The following is a 21,967-nucleotide window of genomic DNA, read 5'->3' as shown; positions in this document are numbered from 1 at the left end:
AGAAAGGGCAGTTTCAAAAATTGTATTTTATGAGAAAGATTTACGATGTAATATTATGGTATATATGTGGGATGTTGGAGAAAAGGGGGAAAAATTCCATAGTCATAAATCAAGATAAGGCTTTAAAAAACCAAATTACAGTGCTGTAAAATGGACATTCGCTCTCCAGGTCTTGGGACTTGTCTGTCTCAGGAATGACAGCCGGACAGAGAGACATAAGTCTTGAGCTGAAGCAGTTGTACATTGGGTTACAGAGAGCTTAAGGCCCCATCAGCCCCACATTCCTCAACCAGCCTGTCCTCTTATTTACTCTGAAATGGCCCTGCTTAGGGTTAGCTAGAAGAAGGGGCTGAGTTCTCCTTTCAGAAGGCCGCTCTTAAAGTAACCACAGGCCAGCGATGACTTTGGAGGCCTTTCTGCTGGTCAGTGCAGGCTCTTGTGTCAGTTCCCTGCCCCCTCTCTCATCCTTCCCATCTTTCCAGACCTTATCAGTTCCACATCACTGCAGCACTAAGCTCCATCACTAGCTTGTTTCTCTCTGCCCCTCTCCCGGCCCCGAGACAGTCCTGGCTCAGACCCTCCATGCTGTGCCTCTCCCCGGCCCCGGTCTCCCGAGCTGGCCCAGTCCTGGCAGTTGATGGAAAAGTACCATGGGTTCTCCAGACCTGAAGTGGGGTCCTGGAGAGGTATGGCCGAGAGTTCCTTATGCCCTGATGCCTTTATCTGTAGAAAGGGAAAGATGGTGGTCCTCACATCATCTGCCAGGAGGACTAAGACGTAGTGTGTCTCGTCCCCCAGCCTGCTACCCAGTAAGGGTTAAAGGAAAGCACTGCTGAAACTATTAGAATCAGGAGTGCTCTTGAGAATAACACTATGTGGTTTTAAAGTATCGATCAGGCATGGAATTCTGTTGCAAGGCAAATACTAGATCTTTGAGTTTCAGAGTTCACCTTGTAAAAGGAAATCATAGAGAAAGCTGCAGTCCCCTGTTCTGTCTGAAAGGTTAATTCAGTAGTTTGGATGGAGTAACGCTTTCAAGCCAGACTGCTACTGAAAGACAAGCCATTCCTGGTGACAGGTGAAGCTATTACCTAGCATCCATGAAGAAGAGCATTTGGAAGAGAAAATTAACTTAAAAGACTAATGTAACCATCAATTTTCTGGTAATTTGCAAAGAAAGTTAACCAGGTTGTGTTACCTGGAAGGGGATTCTAGCTTCACTTTGCCTTTTTTGAGAAAAAAAACCAGCTGATTAAAAAGAATACAGGCATCCCTTGCAGTCCAAATCTTTGCTGTCAGAACTCAAATCTTTCAAATTCCTCAGTATCTGAGCTCTCGCTGCTTGCCATCCAGAACTCAGACACCATATTCGTTTGGATAAAGCAGAGTCCCCCACAAACTTAACTTCTGCACTCTAAACATGTAAACCCAGAATCTGAATCAGTATTCCTCATATGAATGTGGCTCATCCAAAGAAAGCAGTTAGAATATGTTTCAGCGTACCCTTTTTTAGGAAGAAATAGGCCATTTGGAATGAGTTACAGAATAAAAATTACAATGTAATGTTCGCTTCAGGGAGGATTCCAGGTCACAAGCAACAGAAGCTGACTCTGCTGATGCAAGAGCCTGTTCTCAGATGTTAACTGGCTGCAGGAATCCTGGGAGGGCTCGGAAACCAGCCGCCCGTCCCGCTGCCAGCTAACCTCTGAGCTGGCGCATCACCCAGACCTGGTCTGTGAGTGAGCCTTGACCAGAGTCTGTCCCATTGTCACATCTGCAGTGCCTGCTAAATGGAACTGCCCCTGCCTGCGGTGTCAACCGCGTGAGGGGTGCCGCCCCCCACCACTATCCCTGCCAGCCAGGATCACGGGGACCGAGGAGGGAGAGGACCACTCTATACACTTGCCTCCACTGTCCGCAGCCCCTGATGTTCCCTAGCACGGGTGCAGCTGTAGGATCGGGACCCAGTTAGAAAGAAGGCTGGGCTGCAAGTTCTGGCCTGTCTCCTGGAGATAAGGGATCATGCCGCTGGAAATCCTCCAAGTGCAGGAAGGCCTGGGCAGCCCCAAAATAGGTCAAGGGCCCTCTAGAACAGTGATCAGTATTTGCCAGCTGTAACCCTGCAGTTAGTGGTCACTCAGTTTAGTGGATCCGGGCCCAGATTACTTGCATTCATCTACTGTTACTTTTTTTTTCTTTTTAATGAGATAAAATAGAAGGCAACATATTGTTATATCACATGTAGTAAGTTTCATCCTGTGAAATTTTGGCTTCCCTTTTGTGAAATCTGGTATCTGTGTATCTGAACTGGTCAGAGGTATTTTGTTACCAGAGGTCATAATCAGAGGCCCCAGCATGTTCCCGGCTCCAAGGGTTTGCTCTCAGTGTTCACTCCCCATCTCACTTGTTTTCCAAGCACAGTGTTTCTGTCTTTTATTGTCGGTCTTTTACAGTCCTGTCTGTCACACACACACACACACACACACACACACACAGACACAGACACAGAGCAAGCACAGTGTTTCTTTTATTGTCGGTCCATCACAGTCTTGTCTGTCTGTCTGACACACACACTATTCCATCTATCTGTCTGTCTCTCTCTTTCTCTCTCTCTCTCACACACACACACAGGATGTCCAGAACAGAGCTGTGAGGTGTCTTGTTAAGATCCAGTAAGTATTACGTGCAGTAAAAGGCTGGTCTAGTGACCTACTCACTGTCATTGTGTCCATGGGAAGTTACCATCTGATTCTGAAGGCAAAGCTTTAAGAAAAAGAAAAAAAAAAGCGTCTGTTGCAATCATGCCTGTTACAATTGTGGGGACAGTTGTTACAATGTAGACAAAAGCTTTCAACCTAGACTTTGACCTCCCAGAATTCTCCTAGAGAAAAAGTTTTGACAGTAGAGAGGCTTTTTAACCCCTTATCTCTGTGGAAATCAGCAGCACTGTCTTTATTTTGGTCTTGGATTGAAGGCAGTCCATTCTGACCTTGTAATGTTATCTCCGCAGGTCCGTTTACCCGGCCTCACCCGGCCTTGTGGCGAATGGTCTTTGGTAAGTTACACATTAGTCGGTTTCAAAATCCATTCTACTCTCAAGAGACCTTTTTTCCTGTTATGTTAGGGCAGTTTTTCATGCCGCTGCACTGTAAAACTTAATACTTTTTTACTTTTTGGTGTTCTGGTCTCAGTTTGTTATTAAAATGCTTTGCCACAAAAAATAAAGTGCTGGTGACAGCGGAAGTTCTCATACACGTGAACTGTTTCAATCCCTACCCCCCTCAACCTCCCAACACCGCTGTCCATTAACCACAGGATCTGACGTGAGGGAATGCGGCTCGTTCTTCCTGACGTTGCTCTTCACGTCAGGCCAGGCCAGGAGAGGCAGAGCCCGGCACAGATGGAACCACAGAGCTTGGGAAGGGCTGGGGGATGCAACGGGAGGGTTTTTTTTTTTTTTTTTTTTTTTTTCAGGTAAGTACATGACTCATTTCCATTTCTTACAAGATAGCTCTGGTTGTATTATACTTACAGCTCATGGGCTTAATATGGCCACTTCAAAGAGAAGTGAAGCTTCAAAGTGAAGCTCGCATGCCTGGTGTGAGCGTGTTTGCCTCGTCAGCATCCAGGAGGGACCGAAACCCCAGCAATCTCCCCAGTGTCGCAAATGAGAAAGAACGCAGAAAAGGAGTGTTCTTAGCAAAGAGCCCTGATTTCAACTACGGTTTAGTGATGAGCGTCACATATATGTGTTGGGTCTCTTGCAACGTTTACTTGACTTCTAGTCCGAAGAGTAAAACCACCTAAGTGGACTGAAATCTTATCTTCAAAACTCTGGGACTTGGCTTCATCTTACCTAAGTAATCATCCAAAAAAATTATTCAAGGTTCAGAAAGTGTAATCTTACGCTTAAGGGACCCTTAAAATGGAGATTATGCTCAAGTCTGTTTATTTTTCACCCTTCAGAGATCACAAGTGAGTCTCTCTGAATTCAGTGGTGAGCCCGGGTCGTGTGCTCAGCGGGTGTTCACCGAGTCCCAAGGGGTGGCCCCTGTGGCCCTGAGCCTGCAGGCGGAGGGGCCGGGGAGGGAGGGCGGCTGTAGCAAGCACCCTGGGAAACAAATCAGTAATCTGAGCAGAGCAGTTGTCTCCCCGTGGCAGAAAGTTTATTAAAACCACAAGAAGCGACATTGACTAAGTAGCCACTTTCACTTTGGGGTGATGGGAGGCGCGAAGGAAGTGTGCTTAAGCAGAAACCTGCCTGCAAAGAAGGATCCAGGCAAAGATGCCGGGAGGCAGGCCAGGCCAGGAGAGGCAGAGCCCGGCACAGATGGAACCACAGAGCTTGGGAAGGGCTGGGGGATGCAACGGGAGGGTTTTTTTTTTTTTTTCAGGTAAGTACATGACTCATTTCCATTTCTTACAAGATAGCTCTGGTTGTATTATACTTACAGCTCATGGGCTTAATATGGCCACTTCAAAGTTGTGAGTCATTTTCAGCTAGATGGCTACATCTAGTTTTTCTAGTTTCGTATGGTTCATTCTAGGTGATGAGCAGTTTTATTTCTTCCTTGGAGTCCTGGAACCCTTTGATAACCTGATGAGAACTATAGACCCTTTCCCAGTATACACACACAGGCACACACAGAGTTTTACCTATAATATTCAGGCCTTCAGGGAAGGCATTTTAGAAAGCCTGGCGTTGAAGCCCAACTGTGAACTCTCATTCACGGAGCCTCCTGGTCCACACTTTCTTTGTATCCCAAAATAATTATTTCGAAAGGGTCATAATGAGAAGGTGTAGTGGGAGGTGTTTGCAGTGAAAGTCTGTAAAAGTAGCTGGCACATAATAATACCTAGAAGGCTATCCTATGGACTTGTCTAAAAACGCATGCGCCCTGGGCCCTGGGATACACGACTGAGTCAGCCGTGTACTCTCAGCCATCCCCCCGCCCTGAGGACCAGGAGAAGCCTCGTCTGCCAGCCGCTCCGGAGGATTCCATTCCAGCCAGGGACACTCTCTCCTCTGGAGCGGCTCCCTGGGGACCGGTGCCAGCCCACTTTGGATGGGGCGCTGCAGTCCAAGGTTATTTGTATCACAGCATCTAGATGTCCTCCAGAGGCATTTTCTTCCCAGCAGATTCGAAAAGGAGGGAAAGTCACAAAGCCGTTGGGGGCTGGTTCTCAAGTCTTCCTGAAATGTCTTTGCAGGCTTTTGTCTTCTTACAGTAGATTATTGACTTTCTTTTTCAAATGACGTGGGGTGATTATTAGGCTACCAGTTACGATGTGATCATGCCCACAGGGGTTAATGTGGGATGTAAGGGGGGAGATGAGCGACCCTGGGCCACCTCTCACCCCTCAAACTCCAAACTGGGCCATCTGTCAGGCCTTCCTTGCCCGCCTCCAGTCCAGTCTCCATGCAAATGGCCAGAGTCCATCTCCTGAAGTGTTCCCTAGGTCATCTGATTTTCCTATTTGGATCCCAGCAGGGGCTCCTCCTTTGACTTAAGGTCAAGTCTGCGGTCTTGGCGGTAGCCCTGAGCCCTGGTCATCCCTTCCTAGCGGCCTCACTCCCTTCCCGTCTCCGCCAGCTCCCAGCCATGTGCGGACAGCAGGCCCTCTTTCCAGGAACCCGCCTGCTCGCCTCTGCCTGCCTTCCTGGCCCAAGTGCAGCGTCCTCTTGTCCACCCCCTCCAGCTCTCAATGTCAGCATCCCTGCTCAGAGGGGTTACTCCACCCTTAGGTCTAGATGAGGATGGAGTGTCAAATTCTCATCGAAGGAAAACTGCTGTCACACGAGGGGTCTCCACAGCCCACGTTTCAGCACCAGTGGCTGCTTGGGGCCACAGGCGATCGGAGTTTGCCGTCTGGCCCCGGCTCCCTGCATGGTCCTGAGGGTGTTTCTTGTTCCTCGCAGGACTCAGCGTGCTCTACTTCCTGTTCCTGGTGTTTCTTCTCTTCCTGAACTTCGAGCAGGTTAAATCCCTGATGTACTGGCTAGATCCGAACCTTCGCTATGCCACGAGGGAAGCAGACGTCATGGTACGTACTTGTCCGCTGTGTGTTAGAGAAGCTGGTTGACCCCTTGGGTGCAGGAGGTAATGTTGGCTTCACATCTTAAATTGGTCCTACGTAGAAATTTCTCCCAAATTTCCTACGTAGATAACCTCGGCACCAGTCTCTGGGTGGGCTGGTGTGGTGCCTGGATCCACGAGTGACCCAGTCCAGGGATGTGAATCCTCTCTTGGCCCTAAGCGGGTGGTGGTAGGAAGAGGTGAATGTTACCATCAGTCATAGATGGGAACTCTGCCCCTGACACTTGTAAGTTGTGGGGCCTTGAGCTGTGGACCTGTAGCCTGTTCCTTCTTCTGCAAAGTGGCATAGTACTTCTCTTGGATGTTTACTGTGACCTAAACGAGGGCCTAACATGGTGCTTTGCATGCTCCTGGTCCTCCAGTGCTGGCAGCTCAGCTCCGTCAGTGTCTCCCGCAGCCCCTCTGCCCCCCGATTCCAGCCCTGATGCTCTGATCCTTCCCACCTGCTTGCCATGAAGGGGCCAAGTTGTAACGAGGGAGGCCATTTCATTCATTATTTTTATGAAGCCACAATAAATAATTTTGTTCTTGGCCAAAATGACTAGTGTGCTTTGGCTTTTAATGAAGAGATTACTTTATACTGTGATACTTTTTCAATTTTTAAAAGGCCTGACGTTTAGCAGGTTAAAGAAATACCTAGCGACAATCAGAAAAGAAGAACAGCATTTAGGCCATAGATAGGTCCTTGTTTAACAAGCAGGAATGCGGTACAGAGGAGTTAGCTAAAAATCTAAAAAGTGATCATTCTAGCATAGTCAAGATTGGTCAGACCCTTCTTGGAATAGTATTTCCAGATTTTATCTTTAACTTTTATAAAGGACGTGTTAAAGACAAAAATAAGAAAGCCAAAAATTATTTGAAGGTCTCAAGGAGCAAAGTCTGTCTTGAGATTCTTCCTCTAAGGGAAGAGAAAGGTACAGGGTGACTTCCAGCTTCTAATGATGCTGGTCATAACAGTTAGGGTGAGGTTGACAGCAGTTGCTGATTGTGGATTGTCTGCTCGGCCAGACGGAGCTGGGTGCTTCATATATAGTGCTTTACATGTAGTGTATGTGTTCATATCCCTCTTTTACCAAGGAGGAAACAGAAGCTTAAAATAAGATCCATCTGGCTCCAAAACCTACCTTCCCTTTAGGACAGCGCCTCAAACATATAGTTACAATATCAAGTGTTTGATGCTCCCAGGTGTCTTGTGAAACAGAGACTACGAGGATGTCCCAGGTTATAGTTATTACCCGCCACGAGTTTCTTGAGTCAGAATGGTCACATGATGAACTAGCATACAGGTAGATTTGCTGGTGTGTCAGGCTTGTTCTCACAGTGGGTGGGGGAGAGTAAATCTCATAACATTTTGACATCCACCTTCCCTAGGAGCTTAACATCACAGGGACATCTGATTGTCATGTCAATAATTACAGTCCCCCAAAGAGCTGACACTGGCGAGTAAAATCTAGCTTCCGAGGACTGGCTAAGTCTTTCTTGGCAAACAAAGCTAAGCCACAGGCAGTTTTCAGCTTCTGAGATTCCAGCTGGTGCTAGCCTGGCCTCAGTGCTCTCCATCTCTAGTTCCTCGTCGCTCTTCACTTCCTTAAAGTAAACTTTTGCAGTTCTGAGGACTTGTTCCTTGGTGGCTCTAGAGAAACGCATTCCTGTTTTAGGACCTGTGGTGAGGAGAAGTGTCTTTATGTAAGACAGAAGCCTGTAGTCCCTGGTTCCCTGGGCCTTCTGCCCTCCCCATTCCTTCAGCCACCACCGGCTCCTAATCCTGATACCAGGCTCTCATCCATGGCAGGTGCCACACGTTGAAATGCAGACACCCCTTCCCCCTGAAAATTAATATTGTAACTTGGGGTTGGGAGGGTGGTCATTGAAATCCTATGAGAGACAGTCTTTTATGTAATTGTCTGAAAAGTTTGCTGTGTTCCTAAATATTTATTCTGTTCAAAAATATGTGATCTAAGCTTCAGACAAGCTTTCAAGCCCATCTGATATATAGACTGGTCGTCTGGAGCAGCGGTCTATTGTCTAGTAAATACTCACTGGGCCTTTTCTGTGTGCTGGACACCATGCTGGCAGTAGTGGGGGAAAGACCCCTTCACTCCCTGTCCTCTCGGAGTTTAGAATCTACAAGAAGGCAAATTAAACAAGTTAATTGCTGGCTTTTTTTTCTTTGAGAATTGTTTAAGATAACTTGGTTAAGTTTTAAAAATTTTATCAGCACATGCCTAATGTTTCATCCCACCCTCTCGCTTCCATCTTGGATTATTATCAGACATCAATATCTAAATACATGGATTTTTAAAAATGTAACCACAATGCCATTTTTAGTTGCTTAAAGTTAACAGTATGCAGTGTTCACATCTTTTCCCCAGTTGTCTCATAAAGGTTTCTTTCTTTATTTTTTTAATGGTTGACTTATTTGAATTAGGATCCAGACAAGGTCCCCATGTCGCCTTTGCTGCAGCTCTTGTATCTCTTAATCTGCAGTCCCTCCATGCTTTGGTTTAACATCATTGTTTATTTGTGAAAGACACTATATTGTTTATTCCATGGAGCATCTCATGTCTGGATTTTGCAGCTTACATTTCCAGGGTATCATTAATGCAGCCCCCTGTCTCCCTGTATTTCCTTTAAACTGGAAGTTAGATGTAGAAGCTGGATGGGATCCAGATTCCAGGTTGGTTTCCATTGCAGGGCTGCTTGTAGATGGTGCCATGTATCACACTAGGCCACACAGTGTCTAGGGGTCTTACAATGTTAAGCTTGATCATAGGGTCAGGAGGTCAGCATCAGTTGTAAGATGCACTATCAATTACAAAGGTTCATCTAGTCAAAACTATGGTTTTTCCAGTAGTCATGTATGGATGTGAGAGTTGGACTATAAAGAAAGCTGAGCACTGAAGAATTGATGCTTTTGAACTGTGGTGTTGGAGAAGACTCTTGAGAGTCCCTTGGACTGCAAGGAAATCCAACCAGTCCATCCTAAAGGAGATCAGTCCTGGGTGTTCATTGGAAGGACTGATGCTGAAGCTGAAACTCCAATACTCTGGCCATCTGATGCAAAGAACAAACTCATTGGAAAAGACCCTGATGGTGGGAAAGATTGAAGGCGGGAGGAGAAGAGGATGATAGAGGATGAGATGGTTGGATGGCATCACTGACTTGACGGACATGAGTTTGAGGAAGCTCTGGGAGTTGGTGATGGACAGGGAGGCCTGGCGTGCTGCAGTCCATGGGGTTGCAAAGAGTCAGACATGACTGAGCAACTGAACTGATAAATCACAGGTATGACTTGGGAGGAGAAAAAGGAGGAGAAAAGCAAAATATGCACCAAACATTGTAATACATTGAAAGTGAAAGTCGCTCAGTCGTGTCTGACTCTTTGGGACCCTGTGGACTATACAGTCCATAGAATTCTCCCAGCCAGAATACTAGCTGTTCCCTTCTCCAGGGGATCTTCCCAACCCAGGGATCGAACCCAGGTTCCTGCATTGCAGGCGGATTCTTTACCAGCTGAGCCACCAGGGAAGCCCAGTAATACTGAAGTGGGTAGCCTATCCCTTTGCCAGGGGTCTTCCTGACCCAGGAATTGAACCAGCATCTCCTGCATTGCAGGTGGATTCTTTACCAGCTGAGCTACTAGGGAAGCCCAATACATTGAAATATCCACCCAGTTCTCAAAATGCTAAATGTGAAAAAGAGGTGTCATAGAATCAAGAAAGTGTAATGATTTCAATATGCAGTGCAGTGGGATAAAGAAAAAGATATGGTGCTATTAGAACTTGTCCACTCTGAGAGGTCAAGGAACGCCTGTGTAAGAGCTGATGTTTATTGTTGTTGTTGTTCAATCATGAAGCTGTATCCCACCCTTGTGCCCCCCTGGAATGCAGCACACCAGACTCCTCGGTTCTGCATCTCCCGGAGTTTGCTCACATCCTTGTCCATTGAGTTGGTGATGCTGTCTAAGCTGACAAGTGGGGATTAGCCAAGCAAAGTGGGAGAATAGGGGGCCAGGCCATTACTCAGGAAGAAGGATCAGTCTGCATGGAGTCCCCAGCTGGGGACCTGGGGTGAGTCAGTAGTAAAGGAGAGAGGGAATGAGAGGCAGAGGAGGGCCGTTCCTGAGGCTGGGAGATGTGGACAGGAGGTAGGAGTACTTTGTGACTGTAGTAAGAGACCCCAAACACTGACATGCCCCCAAACACACACACCTCCCCCAAGCACAAACACACACACAACAGTCTGATTTATAATCTGCAAAATCATTTCATCTGTAGAGAACTGATTATAGAGATACCTGTTAAAATCTTTACAGTCTTCAGCTGGAGGTGTGTAGTCAGAGTGTCAGCTATACATTTTATAGTTTTAGAAAGCTATTGCAGTTTTCTAAGCAAGAAATAACAGTGGCATTGAGTTGGAAGAAAAACACATTGGGAGGTTAAGTGAACAGGACTTGGTGTTTGGTCTAGTGTTGGGCAAGCAGTGGAGAGGTGGAGCTGTCCAGACCAGCGGCGGGTCGGCTGGGAGGGCGGGCTCCATGCTCCCCCTGCTCCCTCCTCCCTGCATGGCTCTGGGAGTCCTCATCGCACGCCCCTTCCTCCCGCTTCCAGGGCTGTGCCTGTGTGTGCGGCTCCCCAGCTGCCTTAAACCGCGGCGTCCTGAGTCCCTCCCACGACCAGGACCTCGACCTCGGGATGTTCCAGATGTGACCACTGGCAAATTTGTTCCTAATGATTATTTGATAATATAGTAGTTATACACCAGCAGACACTCTTAGCTCTTTGTGGTGCCTTCAAAGTGCCTTCCTGTTTTTCGAAGCACAGAAATATTCTCCTAGAGAGTCAAAAGGCCTCCAAAGTGGTCTTCAACCTACGATTGCCCTCAGAACAGCCTTCTGAAGGCAGAAGTCAGCCCTCTCTTATCCAACCCTCTGCAGTGTGCTGCAGTGTAAATAAGAGGATAGGGCGGCTGCGAAAATGGGAGTTGACCAGGCTGTGAACCCTCCTTAACCTAAGGAGTAACCGCTTTAGGCCGAGGGTGTCTCTGTCGTCTGTGATTCCTGCGACAGGCACCTGCTCCAGAGCCTGGAAAGAGAATTGTCATCCCATGGCAGTGCCATTTGGCTTTTTTTAAGCCTTATCTTGACTTACCCCTATTGATTTTTTCCCCCCTCTTTTTTTCTAGATTTTCCACTTACACATCATCATACCATATAAAAAAAAAAAAAATACAGTTTTTAAAAATGTCCTTTCGGCTTTGCAAATTAGAGTGCATTTGTTCTGAGAAAGCTTCAGAAACCTGAGGCAGTGGATTTCAGAAGAGAGAGGCGCACCCCAATGCTCTTTTGCTCCTTCAGGGAGTATTGTTTCTTGAATTTGAAAATATTGTACTTTACAGGAGCTCCGCCAGCTGCCTGAAATCTTACTCCTTCCTATTTGATTAATCTGGGAAAAGCGAATGGGAAATGTAGAACTCTCTGAGAAATTTTGTCATATGATAACTGCTTTCATACAGTTTAAATACAGAAATAAAAGGAAATTGATTTCAAAGTTTTTTAAACCATATTAAAAAGAAAAAGATACTAGAGACGGAACCTAAATTCTTGAAAGCTTTATAGTGTTTAAATATTTAGATTATGTAATATTATACATTCTTGGGCGGAGGAGTAATTCTGCTTTCTTCTTATTTCTGAAGTTGGATGTCTCAGCTTTTCTTCTTTCCTAATAAAAACATTTAAGGGTGTGTATTTTCCTCTAACTTCTGCTTAATTGTATCTCCTCATTTTGATGTGTAATATTTTCATTATCCTTTAATACTGAGTATATTTTAAATTTCTATTATGACTTCTTTTTAACTCCATGATATTTAGAGGTGTGTTTTTAAATTTACAAACCTATTTGGTTTCTATTTATTCTTTATTTATTAGGATTCTGTGTTTTTGTTACTGACTTTAACACAGTTGCCCTATGGGCAAGCGACATGGACTCTGTGATGTCACTTCTTTAAGATGGGTTAGTGAAAGTAAAGTTGCTGAGTCGTGTCTAACTCTTTGCAACCCATGGAGCCCACCTGGCTCCTCCGTCCATGGGATTCTCCAGGCAAGAATACTGGAGTGGGTTGCCATTTAAGTCTTTGTAAAATGATTTTGTGTCCCACTTTATTTAAGCTTTTGCAATTCGGAACAAAGCAATTCTAGTGTATAAACTCTAATACTTGTCCATTTTTCCTCAAGCATCTTCAGTTACTAAAACTTTTTATTGGGTAGGACATATATTAGTTGTCAAGATCACATCAGTTGTTTTCATTTTATCGTCCAGACCCTGAAGCAAGTTGATTTCTAGAGCATTACTAATTATTTCCGTTTTATCTTAAACAGGAGTATGCTGTGAACTGCCATGTCATCACCTGGGAGAGGATTATCAGCCACTTTGATATATTTGCCTTTGGACATTTTTGGGGCTGGGCCATGAAGGCCTTGCTGATCCGAAGTTATGGTCTCTGCTGGACAATCAGTATCACCTGGGAGCTGACCGAGGTAAGAAGGGGGCATGGGCTGCTATCTAGATGCCGTAGCGTGGACAGTTTGTATGTAGGAGGAAGACAGTCCATCAGTTAGCAGTCACGTCATCTATTCTCCAGCTCCTGTGGTATGAAACTATTTAAATCCCAAGGGATATTTTAAGCCTTTGTCAAACACACAGAGAAGCTCCTTGTCAGCTTCAGGCCTGCTCTATCTCACAAGTCTTAAAGAGAAACAACTGGAATCAAGCTAAAGAATGGAGTTAAAGTCCCGAACAACAGAATTCACTGGTAATGAGGACATCCGCTGAGAAGTTAATAGGTGCTCCACCCACTAACTAGTTTCCAGTTTGAGATAAATAGAATTGTGGTGTTTAGGACCTTATGAGTGCAGCCAGGACGCTTTGTAGCTGAAAATGAATTCCCAGTAGAGCTCAGCTATCTTAGTAATCAAAAGTTTGTCTCATTTACTGAATTTAAGAGATATATTCTTGAAAAACTATTAGTGAAATGATATTCTGGGAACTGGCTCATTTATTGTTCAGTTATTATATTATTCTTAATCATTCCCAGGGAACAGAATTTGGCTGTGTACACAGTTATTTCTTGATTATCATTATTCTTCAGTGATTGTGCACAGTCCCATCATTGCTCTGATCCTAACTTAGGGAGCGTTCCGGGGCCATGAATGTCACTTCTATTGATGTGCCTTTCATGGCCCCGGAGGCCAGAAGCCTGAGTCCAGGGTGTCAGCCAAGTTCACAGCTTCGTATCCTGTCCCGGGCTTCTCCTCTCTGCTTGTGGTTTGCTGGCCGCCCCCAGTGTTCCTTGGCTTGTAGATCGCCTCAATCTCCGCCTTTGTCCTCATGCGGCCTTCTCCCTATGTGCCTTCACGTGGCATTATTTCTTTGAGGACACTAGTCATATTGGATTAGGGGCCCGCCCTCCTCCAGGATGACCCCATCTTGCTAATTACATCTCCAGTGACTGCATTTCTAAATAAGCTCACCTTATGAGGCCCTGGAGGTTAGGACGTCCAATGTATGGGTTTTAAGGGGGCCACGATTCAACACGTAACAGTGCCTGCCACTGTTTGTACGTCATCCAGAATCTTCCCCATGACCTGGAAGGGCAGCGTGTATCCCAGTGTAACAGTGGAAACCGGAGCTCAGAGCCGAGAGTGGATCCAGGAGTGCTTGCTTGTGAGCACGCCTGTGTCCTTGCCGCTGTGCCTCACACTCACTCTCCGACTTGCAGGCATCCTCAGGACCTCAGCCCGTGTGACCTGTGCGAGGCGCTTGGCCTTCCTCACCTCCCTGGCCTCCTGACCTTCACTTTCTTTGTTCCCCGGCATCCTGTCATCCCCACGTCCTGACGCCTCTTCTCTAGACACCTCTCCAGGTCATCCCTCTGCTCCCACTTGTGTCTAATCTATTCTCTTCTTAGCTGACTTTCCTGTCTGCTCTTGTAGCACTGTCTATTTCAAAGTGATCCTTACAGACCTCAACCCCATCACGTGCTCTACCACAAACGCTTCCCTGTTTGTCCATCGCTCTTAAAGCAAAATCAGGACTGGGGTGGGGGCACTCTGAACAGCCTACGAAGGCCGGTGTTAGGGTGCTAGCTGGCCCAGCCTGTCTCCCCAGCCTCGCCGAGACCTCTCTCTGCCCTCTGCTCCAGCCAGCTCTGCTTCCTGCCTGCACAGTTGCTGACCTCCCCCCCCAGGAAGCCGTCCTCTGAATTCTTCCCTCTCTGCCCTGCGTTGTCCGCTGGCTGGGCTCACGTTGGTGCCCCTGCAAGTAGAGCACCCGGCCTTGCTCTGAAACACTCTGCCCACGTTAGATACGTGACAGGTGTCTCTTTTCTGCTAAATCTCATGCTCCAGAGGGCAAGGCCCGTGTCTGCCCAGTCCCAGACCCCAGGGCTCTGCCTCACATGGGCGGACGCCCCCAGATCCATAGTGAGTGAGTGAGGTGACTCTTTCCAGCTCCCCCGACTCCTCTCTGGGCTGTCTTACCCCCAAACCCGGTACGATGCCTCCAGATCCATAGTGAGTGAGTGAAGATGACTCTTTCCTGCTCCCCCGACTCCTCTCTTTCTGGGCCGTCTCACCCCCAAACCCGGTACTTTCTAGAAAGGCTCCTCAGGCGGATGTGTGTGTCCACATCCACTCCCCTGCACTCCTGTTTTAGCAGGTCTGTGTCATGGGCTTCTGCAGAAGTTTCTCTCTGCCTCGTGTGAGTTAATGCTCCATGACACGGCTCAGACCTCGGAGTCAGTCCCAGGCGGTGAGCCGCCTGCCAGGGGTCAGCCCACAGCCCCTCGCCCTCACACACAGTAGCTGTTCTGTATCTTCTCAGCAGCAGGCACATCAGGAAGACAGAATCCTTGTATTTGTGTTGTTTTGCAGCCTTTGAAAGGGCTTTCCACATGGCATTAGTGGTAAAGATCCTGCCTGCCAATGCAGGAGATGTAAGAGATGTGGGTTCGATCCCTGGGTCGGAAAGATGTCCCTCTTGCCTAGAGTCCCACGGACAGAGGAGCTTGATGGGCTACAGTCCATAGCGTCGCCCAGAGTTGGATACAACTGAAGTGACTTAGCACACCTGCGTGCACAGTCTATAAAATGCTTTCATGAATAGTTCTAATTTGTAGCATTTATTTTATTACTTTAGAGGTTTATAATTATGGGGTTGCCTCTTTCCAGAGAGCTGTCAGGCATTTATAATTTCAAACCCTCTTAAAAGCGAGCCTTCACGCAGTACACTGTGCTGCTCTGGACACAGCAAACAGGTCCTTTGTTTTGGACAGAACTATTTCTGTAAAAGACTTCTATTCCACCCTTGATCTCACTGTACCCTCTTTTCTGGAATATCTTCACTTTCATCTCCATCTCTTTAAACCAATCATTCCTATCCTTAACCACCCCACTCTAGCCTGTCTACCTTCCAGAAATCTGCCACAGTTGCCATCTCTTAAAATAAATCTCTTCAGTGTCCCTGCGGTTCCCATTTATGTCACTACTGTACCACTTGCCACAGCTTACCTGATTCGGGTGTTCTGAATACATGTCTGGTTCCGAATAAGTCTGGCCCCTGCCTTTGAGATCAAGGACCTTGGTCCATTTTTGTCTCACCACCTTGTATTGCTTCATCGTAGGCACTTAATGAAAGAGTATCACTGCAAATCGGTTAGTGTGAGATTTCCTGTTAAGCTAATTTACAGCTTACTATTTTATTAAAATATCTGTAGACTGTTTCTAAAATACACAGCTTAAATTCTCAAGCTGCTAGTTTCAAGGATTCAGTGCTCTGTAGGCAGTTCAGAAAACTTTGCTCCCTTCCCTCTCCAGGGTCCATGTTATATTGTCATGAACCAAGGTGATTTATTGGTAGTATTTTTCAAGATGGGTCATCATTTCTTTAAAACCCTGTGTTAAAAATAAATTTTAAAAAGGCACTGTTTGGATTAGCAGTATTTTGCAAACTGTCATGAAATAAAAAATAAGAACCTGGTTACAGAACTTGGTTTTATTTTTTTTTTTTAATACATCAGTGAAACCTAAAATGTCAACAAGTTTGAACAAAAGAGTATACTGTTAAAAGGAACGTTATCTTTCAGGATGGTACCCCAGGTTTGTTGTATTTTTCACAACCGTCATCTCTCGTGTTTCCCAGCTTTTCTTCATGCATCTTCTCCCTAATTTTGCCGAGTGCTGGTGGGACCAAGTCATCCTGGACATCCTGCTGTGCAATGGGGGCGGCATCTGGCTGGGCATGGTCGTCTGCCGGTTTCTAGAGATGCGGACTTACCACTGGGCAAGCTTCAAGTGAGTCGTCCTCCTCCGGGCCCCGCGTCACCATTTCTCACGATGTGAACTTAACTGCTCAGTAGCCCGCAGCATGAGTGCGTTCTCTGATGACGAGGAGTAAATTATACATCGGTCACTGGAGCTCAAAAATGGTTCTAAAGCCAGTTTCGGGCACTGATCCAGAAAATGCTGAATCATTTACGAGTTTCTCAAATCCATCCCCTCTTTTCTTATCCTTATTCCCCAGCCTGCATTCCGACTCCCACGGCTGGATTGATGACTGCCCTGTCCCCAGGTTAACCCCTCTAAGCCTCCTGCTGCCGTTGCCCAAGAGATGGTCTCAGCACCGTCAGAGCCATCGTGTCACTCCCCTGTGATGGTTTCTCATGGGCCTGAGGACAAAGTCCATGGGCTTGGCAATTATAAGTAACCTATTTATTCTGTGTCAAATTAATTTTGGTATATGGTATAAGGGAGAGATTTCACAGTACTGGATCTGATTAACCGGTTTACTCCATCCCTTTCATGAGTAATCCTTTCTTTGGCTACTGACTTGAAAGGACTTTTTAATATATTTCGAGCAGTATATACTGTAACAAAATCTGTAGCAGCGCTGGATTTTGCTCTCAGCAACCTTCATACACAGTATCTCATTTGAGCATTACATCAACCCTAGGGGTAGACACACCACCATTCTCTTCATTTTAGGGATGAATGTACTATGGTTTCAGTTTGGTAATTTGCCCGAGGACATTCAACTAGCAAGCTGAGTCTGAATTTGCATCAGGCTGCCTGGCTCCTTAAACACTCCATGATGCTTCCCTAATTTCATATATTTATGCTCAAATTCAGCTTGAGAATCATTCTGTCAAGTTCCCAAGACATAAGCACAACAAATGAACAAAAAAGTCCCCCTGGTTTCAAGTTACATTAAACATGAAGGAATACAGATCAGGTTGGATTAAACTCTTCACTCCATTAAATATTCAGTTCTCCATCACATCGCATCTTTATCTCCGTCTTTCTCTAACTCTTTCCATGAAGTTTCACTATTTTTTAGTACAGGCCCTTCCTCGTTCTGGTTGCTTTTTGGAATAGTCTCTATTTCTTTGTTGGCCTTGTCCCACAAGCCTTCTTGCAGGAGGTTTTCTCACTGCAGGCTTGTTGATGGGCGGGGTAAGTGGGTGAAGGAACAAACCTGGGTTCCCTTACTACCCCTCCTATCCCCCTCCCCACTCCAAGAATGAAAGGCATGGCCTGTTTGTCCTTGTGCCTTCAGCATCTAAAACAGTGTCTAAGACCTGAGGGTCCTCGACATAATGTTTTTGTTGAATTAAAAAATCTTTACCATTAATTAAATACTGCGACCTTGGATTTCGGCTCCCCTGGTCTCCCACAAGAGGATCAGAACCTGCCCCCAGCTCTGAGGCTTAGGAGGGGCGCAGGCATCAGCTGGTCCGGGTCTTGAAGCCTCCATGGTCTCGTTTGTGACCCATGGGACTGTTTGTTTCTATCCTGGGAATATAAAATTTTTAATTGAGTGATATCTAGGATGGAACCTAAGAAAGGTTAAAAAAAGTCACGGTTCATCACCTGAAATTTAACTGAAGCACCTATAGGGCCAGGAGCCGCTATGGGTCACCCCTCATACGGAGCATGCTCTGTGTTTTGCCTTGCACCCCAGGTTGGGGTAGGGGCGGTGAGCCATGGGTGGGAGTTGCGTCATTGCTGCGTCCTCACCCTTCCTGACCTAGCTCCAAGTTGCTGTCTTCAGTGTCCCTCGGCATCTCTTGTCACCAGCTCACAGACTGTGGCCTGTGATGGCCCTGCTGTGGCCTGGCCTTTGCGTCGTGCCTGTCCTCGCCGAGGCTCCCCACCAGGTGTGACACTCTCAGCGCCTCACCTGTGAACAGAGGCCGCTGTTAGAGAGACGCTCAAATAAGAAGGGATCTTTTGTTCTGAGTACTGGTTGTAAAATAGTCAGTCCAGTTGTTTGTTTTTTTTTTCCCTTCCTTATCTCTCTGGATTTTCAGCAGAAGTGTTTTCTCCTTTCAGGGACATCCACACCACCACTGGGAAGATCAAAAGAGCCGTGCTGCAGTTCACTCCTGCCAGCTGGACCTACGTACGGTGGTTTGACCCCAAGTCTTCATTTCAGAGAGTGGCTGGAATATACCTTTTCATGATCATCTGGCAGGTGATTTTTTTCCAGATGCTCAGAAGTAGGAAAAAAAACAAAACCAACATAAAAACCATCCATTGATTTAGGGCTCATGCTAGTTGACATTGCTTATCAGCTCCGTGCATCAAAAGATGTACTGTTCTACAGCTGCCATACAGAATAATTCAACAGTGATGCTGTTACACTTCAGGTCCTGCTTCATTGTGAAGATGTTTTAAAATATGGATCTTTGAATTGCAAATTGGAAACAGATTAAAATTCACTGTAAAAACCTGTGCTCAGAATCTTTCACCCAGTGAGTTAGGCATTGGATTGCTTTCTATCCATAGAATGGTCTTTTCAGGACCAAAGTAACAAATGTAAGGCTTTTTTTTTTATAGTCCAGACTCAGTGTTTGAGTGTTGAGATGGTACCTCAGCTGTTACCACTGCAGGTAATTGGTGAAGTGCTAAATAAAGAAGCTCCCTGAGGAGCCTGGAGCCCCCTGGGGACCCGGATCCTCTGGAGTGGCATCAGCAGTGGGGAGAAGCCCTCTTTCCAAGCAGACTGAGGTGATACAGACAGCCTGAGGTCTCAGAAAGAGATTACCAAACAACTCTTTCCTGGAGGCAGCCTTTTTTATTGACCCTCCTGTTCATAGGTTAATTGTTCCACAGCTTTGGGAGAGTAGCTGAGGAAAACTAGTTTTCATCTGAATTGTCTTCCAAAATCTTCCAACATTATACTTTGAACACGTGAACAGTATACTCCCAACACAAGGAGAAAATTGGCATGTGTCACTTGAAGACAGTCTTTGTCCACAGGAGAACGATAATACCGATCTCAGTAAATGAGGTTTATGGCTGTGGAAGTCTATGTGGATGAATAGGTATACAGTCACCATGGTTTGGGGAAGTCAGTGGATAAAATGGGCACAGAGGGACGTCCCTGGCAGTCCAGTGGTCGGGACTTCACCTGCCAACGGAGGGGGTTGCAGGTTCAATCCCCGGCCAGGGAGCGAAGATGCCTTATGCCTCGAGGCCAAAAAACTAAAACATAAAAAAAACAGTGGCAATATTATAACAAATTTAATAAAGACTTTAGTAATGGTCCCCATCAAGAAAACTTTTTAAAAAGGAGTGGGTTACTTAAGTGAATGACGGTCAAGTTTTCCCTTCTGGGGCAGTGGCAGGGCAGGGAGAGGCTCCCTTTGATTGTGAGGGCCTCAGAAGGATTTGGATTTTCCTAGGGTGGCAGAATTCCATGTCCCACTCTCTCCTGGATCATGAGCGCCATGCAGGGATCAGTTTCCTATACGTGGTGATGACGAGTGAACTGTTATTTATTGTATATCCTTAAAACCAGCACTATGATCCTCCAATTAAATAAATTTTAAGAAAAAGCACTGTGGGGAAAGATGCACGTTTTAGTCACTGAAAGGAACCTGCTGGTCCATGTGACGTACGTTTTTCTCTTTTTAATACTTGTGTTTATTTTTGGCTCTCCTGGGTCTCTGTTGCTGCATGGGACTGCTGTCCACTGTGGTGCTCGGGCCTCTCATTGCGGGGCGTCCTCTAGTTGCGGAGCACAGGGTCTAGGCGCACAGACTTCAGTAGTTGCGACACGTGGGCTGAGTGGTCGTGGCGCACAGGCTGAGTTGCCCTGTGGCATGCCGGCTCTTACCGGACTAGGGATCGAAACCCGCGTCTCCTGCATTGGCAGGCGGATTCTTATCCACTGTACCAGCAGGGAAGTACTCGTGTGCTCTTAAAGCAGTGACCTTTCCTAATCTCTGCCACTCACTTCATCTGGAGGGGACAGGAGCGGCCTCTGGGCATGAGCACGGATTTCCTGATAGACGTATTTTGTGCCGCCAGGACGGGTCACCTGATGGTGGCCCTGGGTGCTGTCCTCGAGGGAGCAGTCCCACTGCCGGCTGAAGCCTGGACCAGCCCCCGCACCCACTTTTAAGAGCTTTTCAGCCTTTGGTCAAAGATCTGCTTGGTCCCCAGCACGAGCTGAATGAGCCCATCGTCCTCTCTCAGTCACACACAGCATCTCAAGCTCCTTTTGGCTATTAAAGAGCCTGCTTCCCTGCTGTCAGATGTCTTTTCGACCTGGCCTGATTTCTGTCCAGCAGCGAAGGTGTTCCTCGGCACAGATTTGTTTTCCTGACTTCGCTCTTGAAGCATCTGTCTCCCGACTGTCCCAGCTGCTCACGCGTATGAGCCAGGTCGCAGTCACGTGAACCTGGAAGCATGACGAATGGCCGATGCCCCCTGCGCCCCTCTCAGCACCTGGCACCTCCCCTGGACCCCTGCTTGGTTGGTGCCCATGTTGGCCTGGCTGTACCTAGGCTTAAACAGCAAACTCTTAAGAGACCCAATATATTTTCTGGAAATGATTTGAATATACCAGTTATTATTTACAATGTCCATTGAAGGACTAGATGCTCATGACTTAGCTCGAAGCACCAGGTTGACTCACGCCTCCTTCTTTTGCAGCTGACCGAGTTGAATACCTTCTTCCTGAAACATATCTTTGTGTTCCAAGCCAGTCACCCACTAAGCTGGTGTCGAATTCTCTTTATTGGTGGCATCACGGCTCCCACAGTAAGGTAATTCTGTGTTAGCCTGACAGTCATTTGAACATGTTGACCTGCTTTATGTTTTCCTGTGTAGCATAAAGGAAGTCATATAAACTGGCAGATTTTCCATGAGAATGTCATTCTAGACAATCATACTTCCAAGGGAACAAAAAGACTTATACATCCAGAACATGAAGAAAACATTTAGCTTCTCCAACCTCAGTAACATGAAGACTGACACCACCCCATTACATTCAGACCCCTTTATGATCTTCACTGCTGTTTTTTTTTCCCCTTTGCTCAGTCACTAAGTTGTGTCCAACTCTTTGTGACTCCATGAACTATAGCCCGCCAGGCTCCTCTGTCCATGGGGATTCTCCAGGCAAGAATACTGGAGTGGATTGCCATTTCCTTCTCCAGGGGATCTGCCTGACCCAGGGATCCAACCTGTATCTCCTGCATTGGCAGGCAGATTCTTTACCACTGAGCCACCTGGGAAGCCCTTTTTCCCCCTGTAGCATCCTATTTAAAACAAAATGAGGAAGAGACATGCTGAGGTTTTCTTCATGAAATTATCAAAAAATACAAACACTTTTATGGTGGATTGAAGTCATAAATGTTGTTATTTTTAGAATGAAACTTTATTAGTTCTTTTAGAGCCAATTAAGTTAACTTCCTTTTTCAAATGTCCTTCCTGTGAGCTTCCAGGACAGCAGGGACAAGCTTGGGTGTTCATCTTCCAGGGAAGCTGTCTTATCCTGGAGTCATGATTCATGTAGGACCCTAGAGAT

The 21,967-nt window shown here is 46.4% G+C and overlaps 1 protein-coding gene across 1 annotated transcript in view; it reads left to right on the top strand.

Annotated features, from left to right (window-relative positions):
* The window catches only part of PTDSS1 (phosphatidylserine synthase 1), a 68,075-nt gene that overhangs the window by 23,861 nt on the left and 22,247 nt on the right, over nt 1-21,967 (top strand). Inside the window, exons 3-8 of the mRNA XM_020896768.2 lie at nt 3,011-3,055; nt 5,921-6,045; nt 12,475-12,633; nt 16,295-16,446; nt 18,484-18,625; nt 21,094-21,206. Coding sequence (XP_020752427.1) covers nt 3,011-3,055; nt 5,921-6,045; nt 12,475-12,633; nt 16,295-16,446; nt 18,484-18,625; nt 21,094-21,206 — 736 coding nt within the window. The remainder of the gene's footprint in view (nt 1-3,010; nt 3,056-5,920; nt 6,046-12,474; nt 12,634-16,294; nt 16,447-18,483; nt 18,626-21,093; nt 21,207-21,967) is intronic.

Source organism: Odocoileus virginianus, chromosome 15 (genome assembly GCF_023699985.2).
Source record: "Odocoileus virginianus isolate 20LAN1187 ecotype Illinois chromosome 15, Ovbor_1.2, whole genome shotgun sequence".
NCBI classification, from domain to species: Eukaryota; Metazoa; Chordata; class Mammalia; order Artiodactyla; family Cervidae; genus Odocoileus; species Odocoileus virginianus.
Note: the sequence above shows the minus strand (reverse complement) of the source record. Positions and strands in the feature narration are given on the sequence as shown.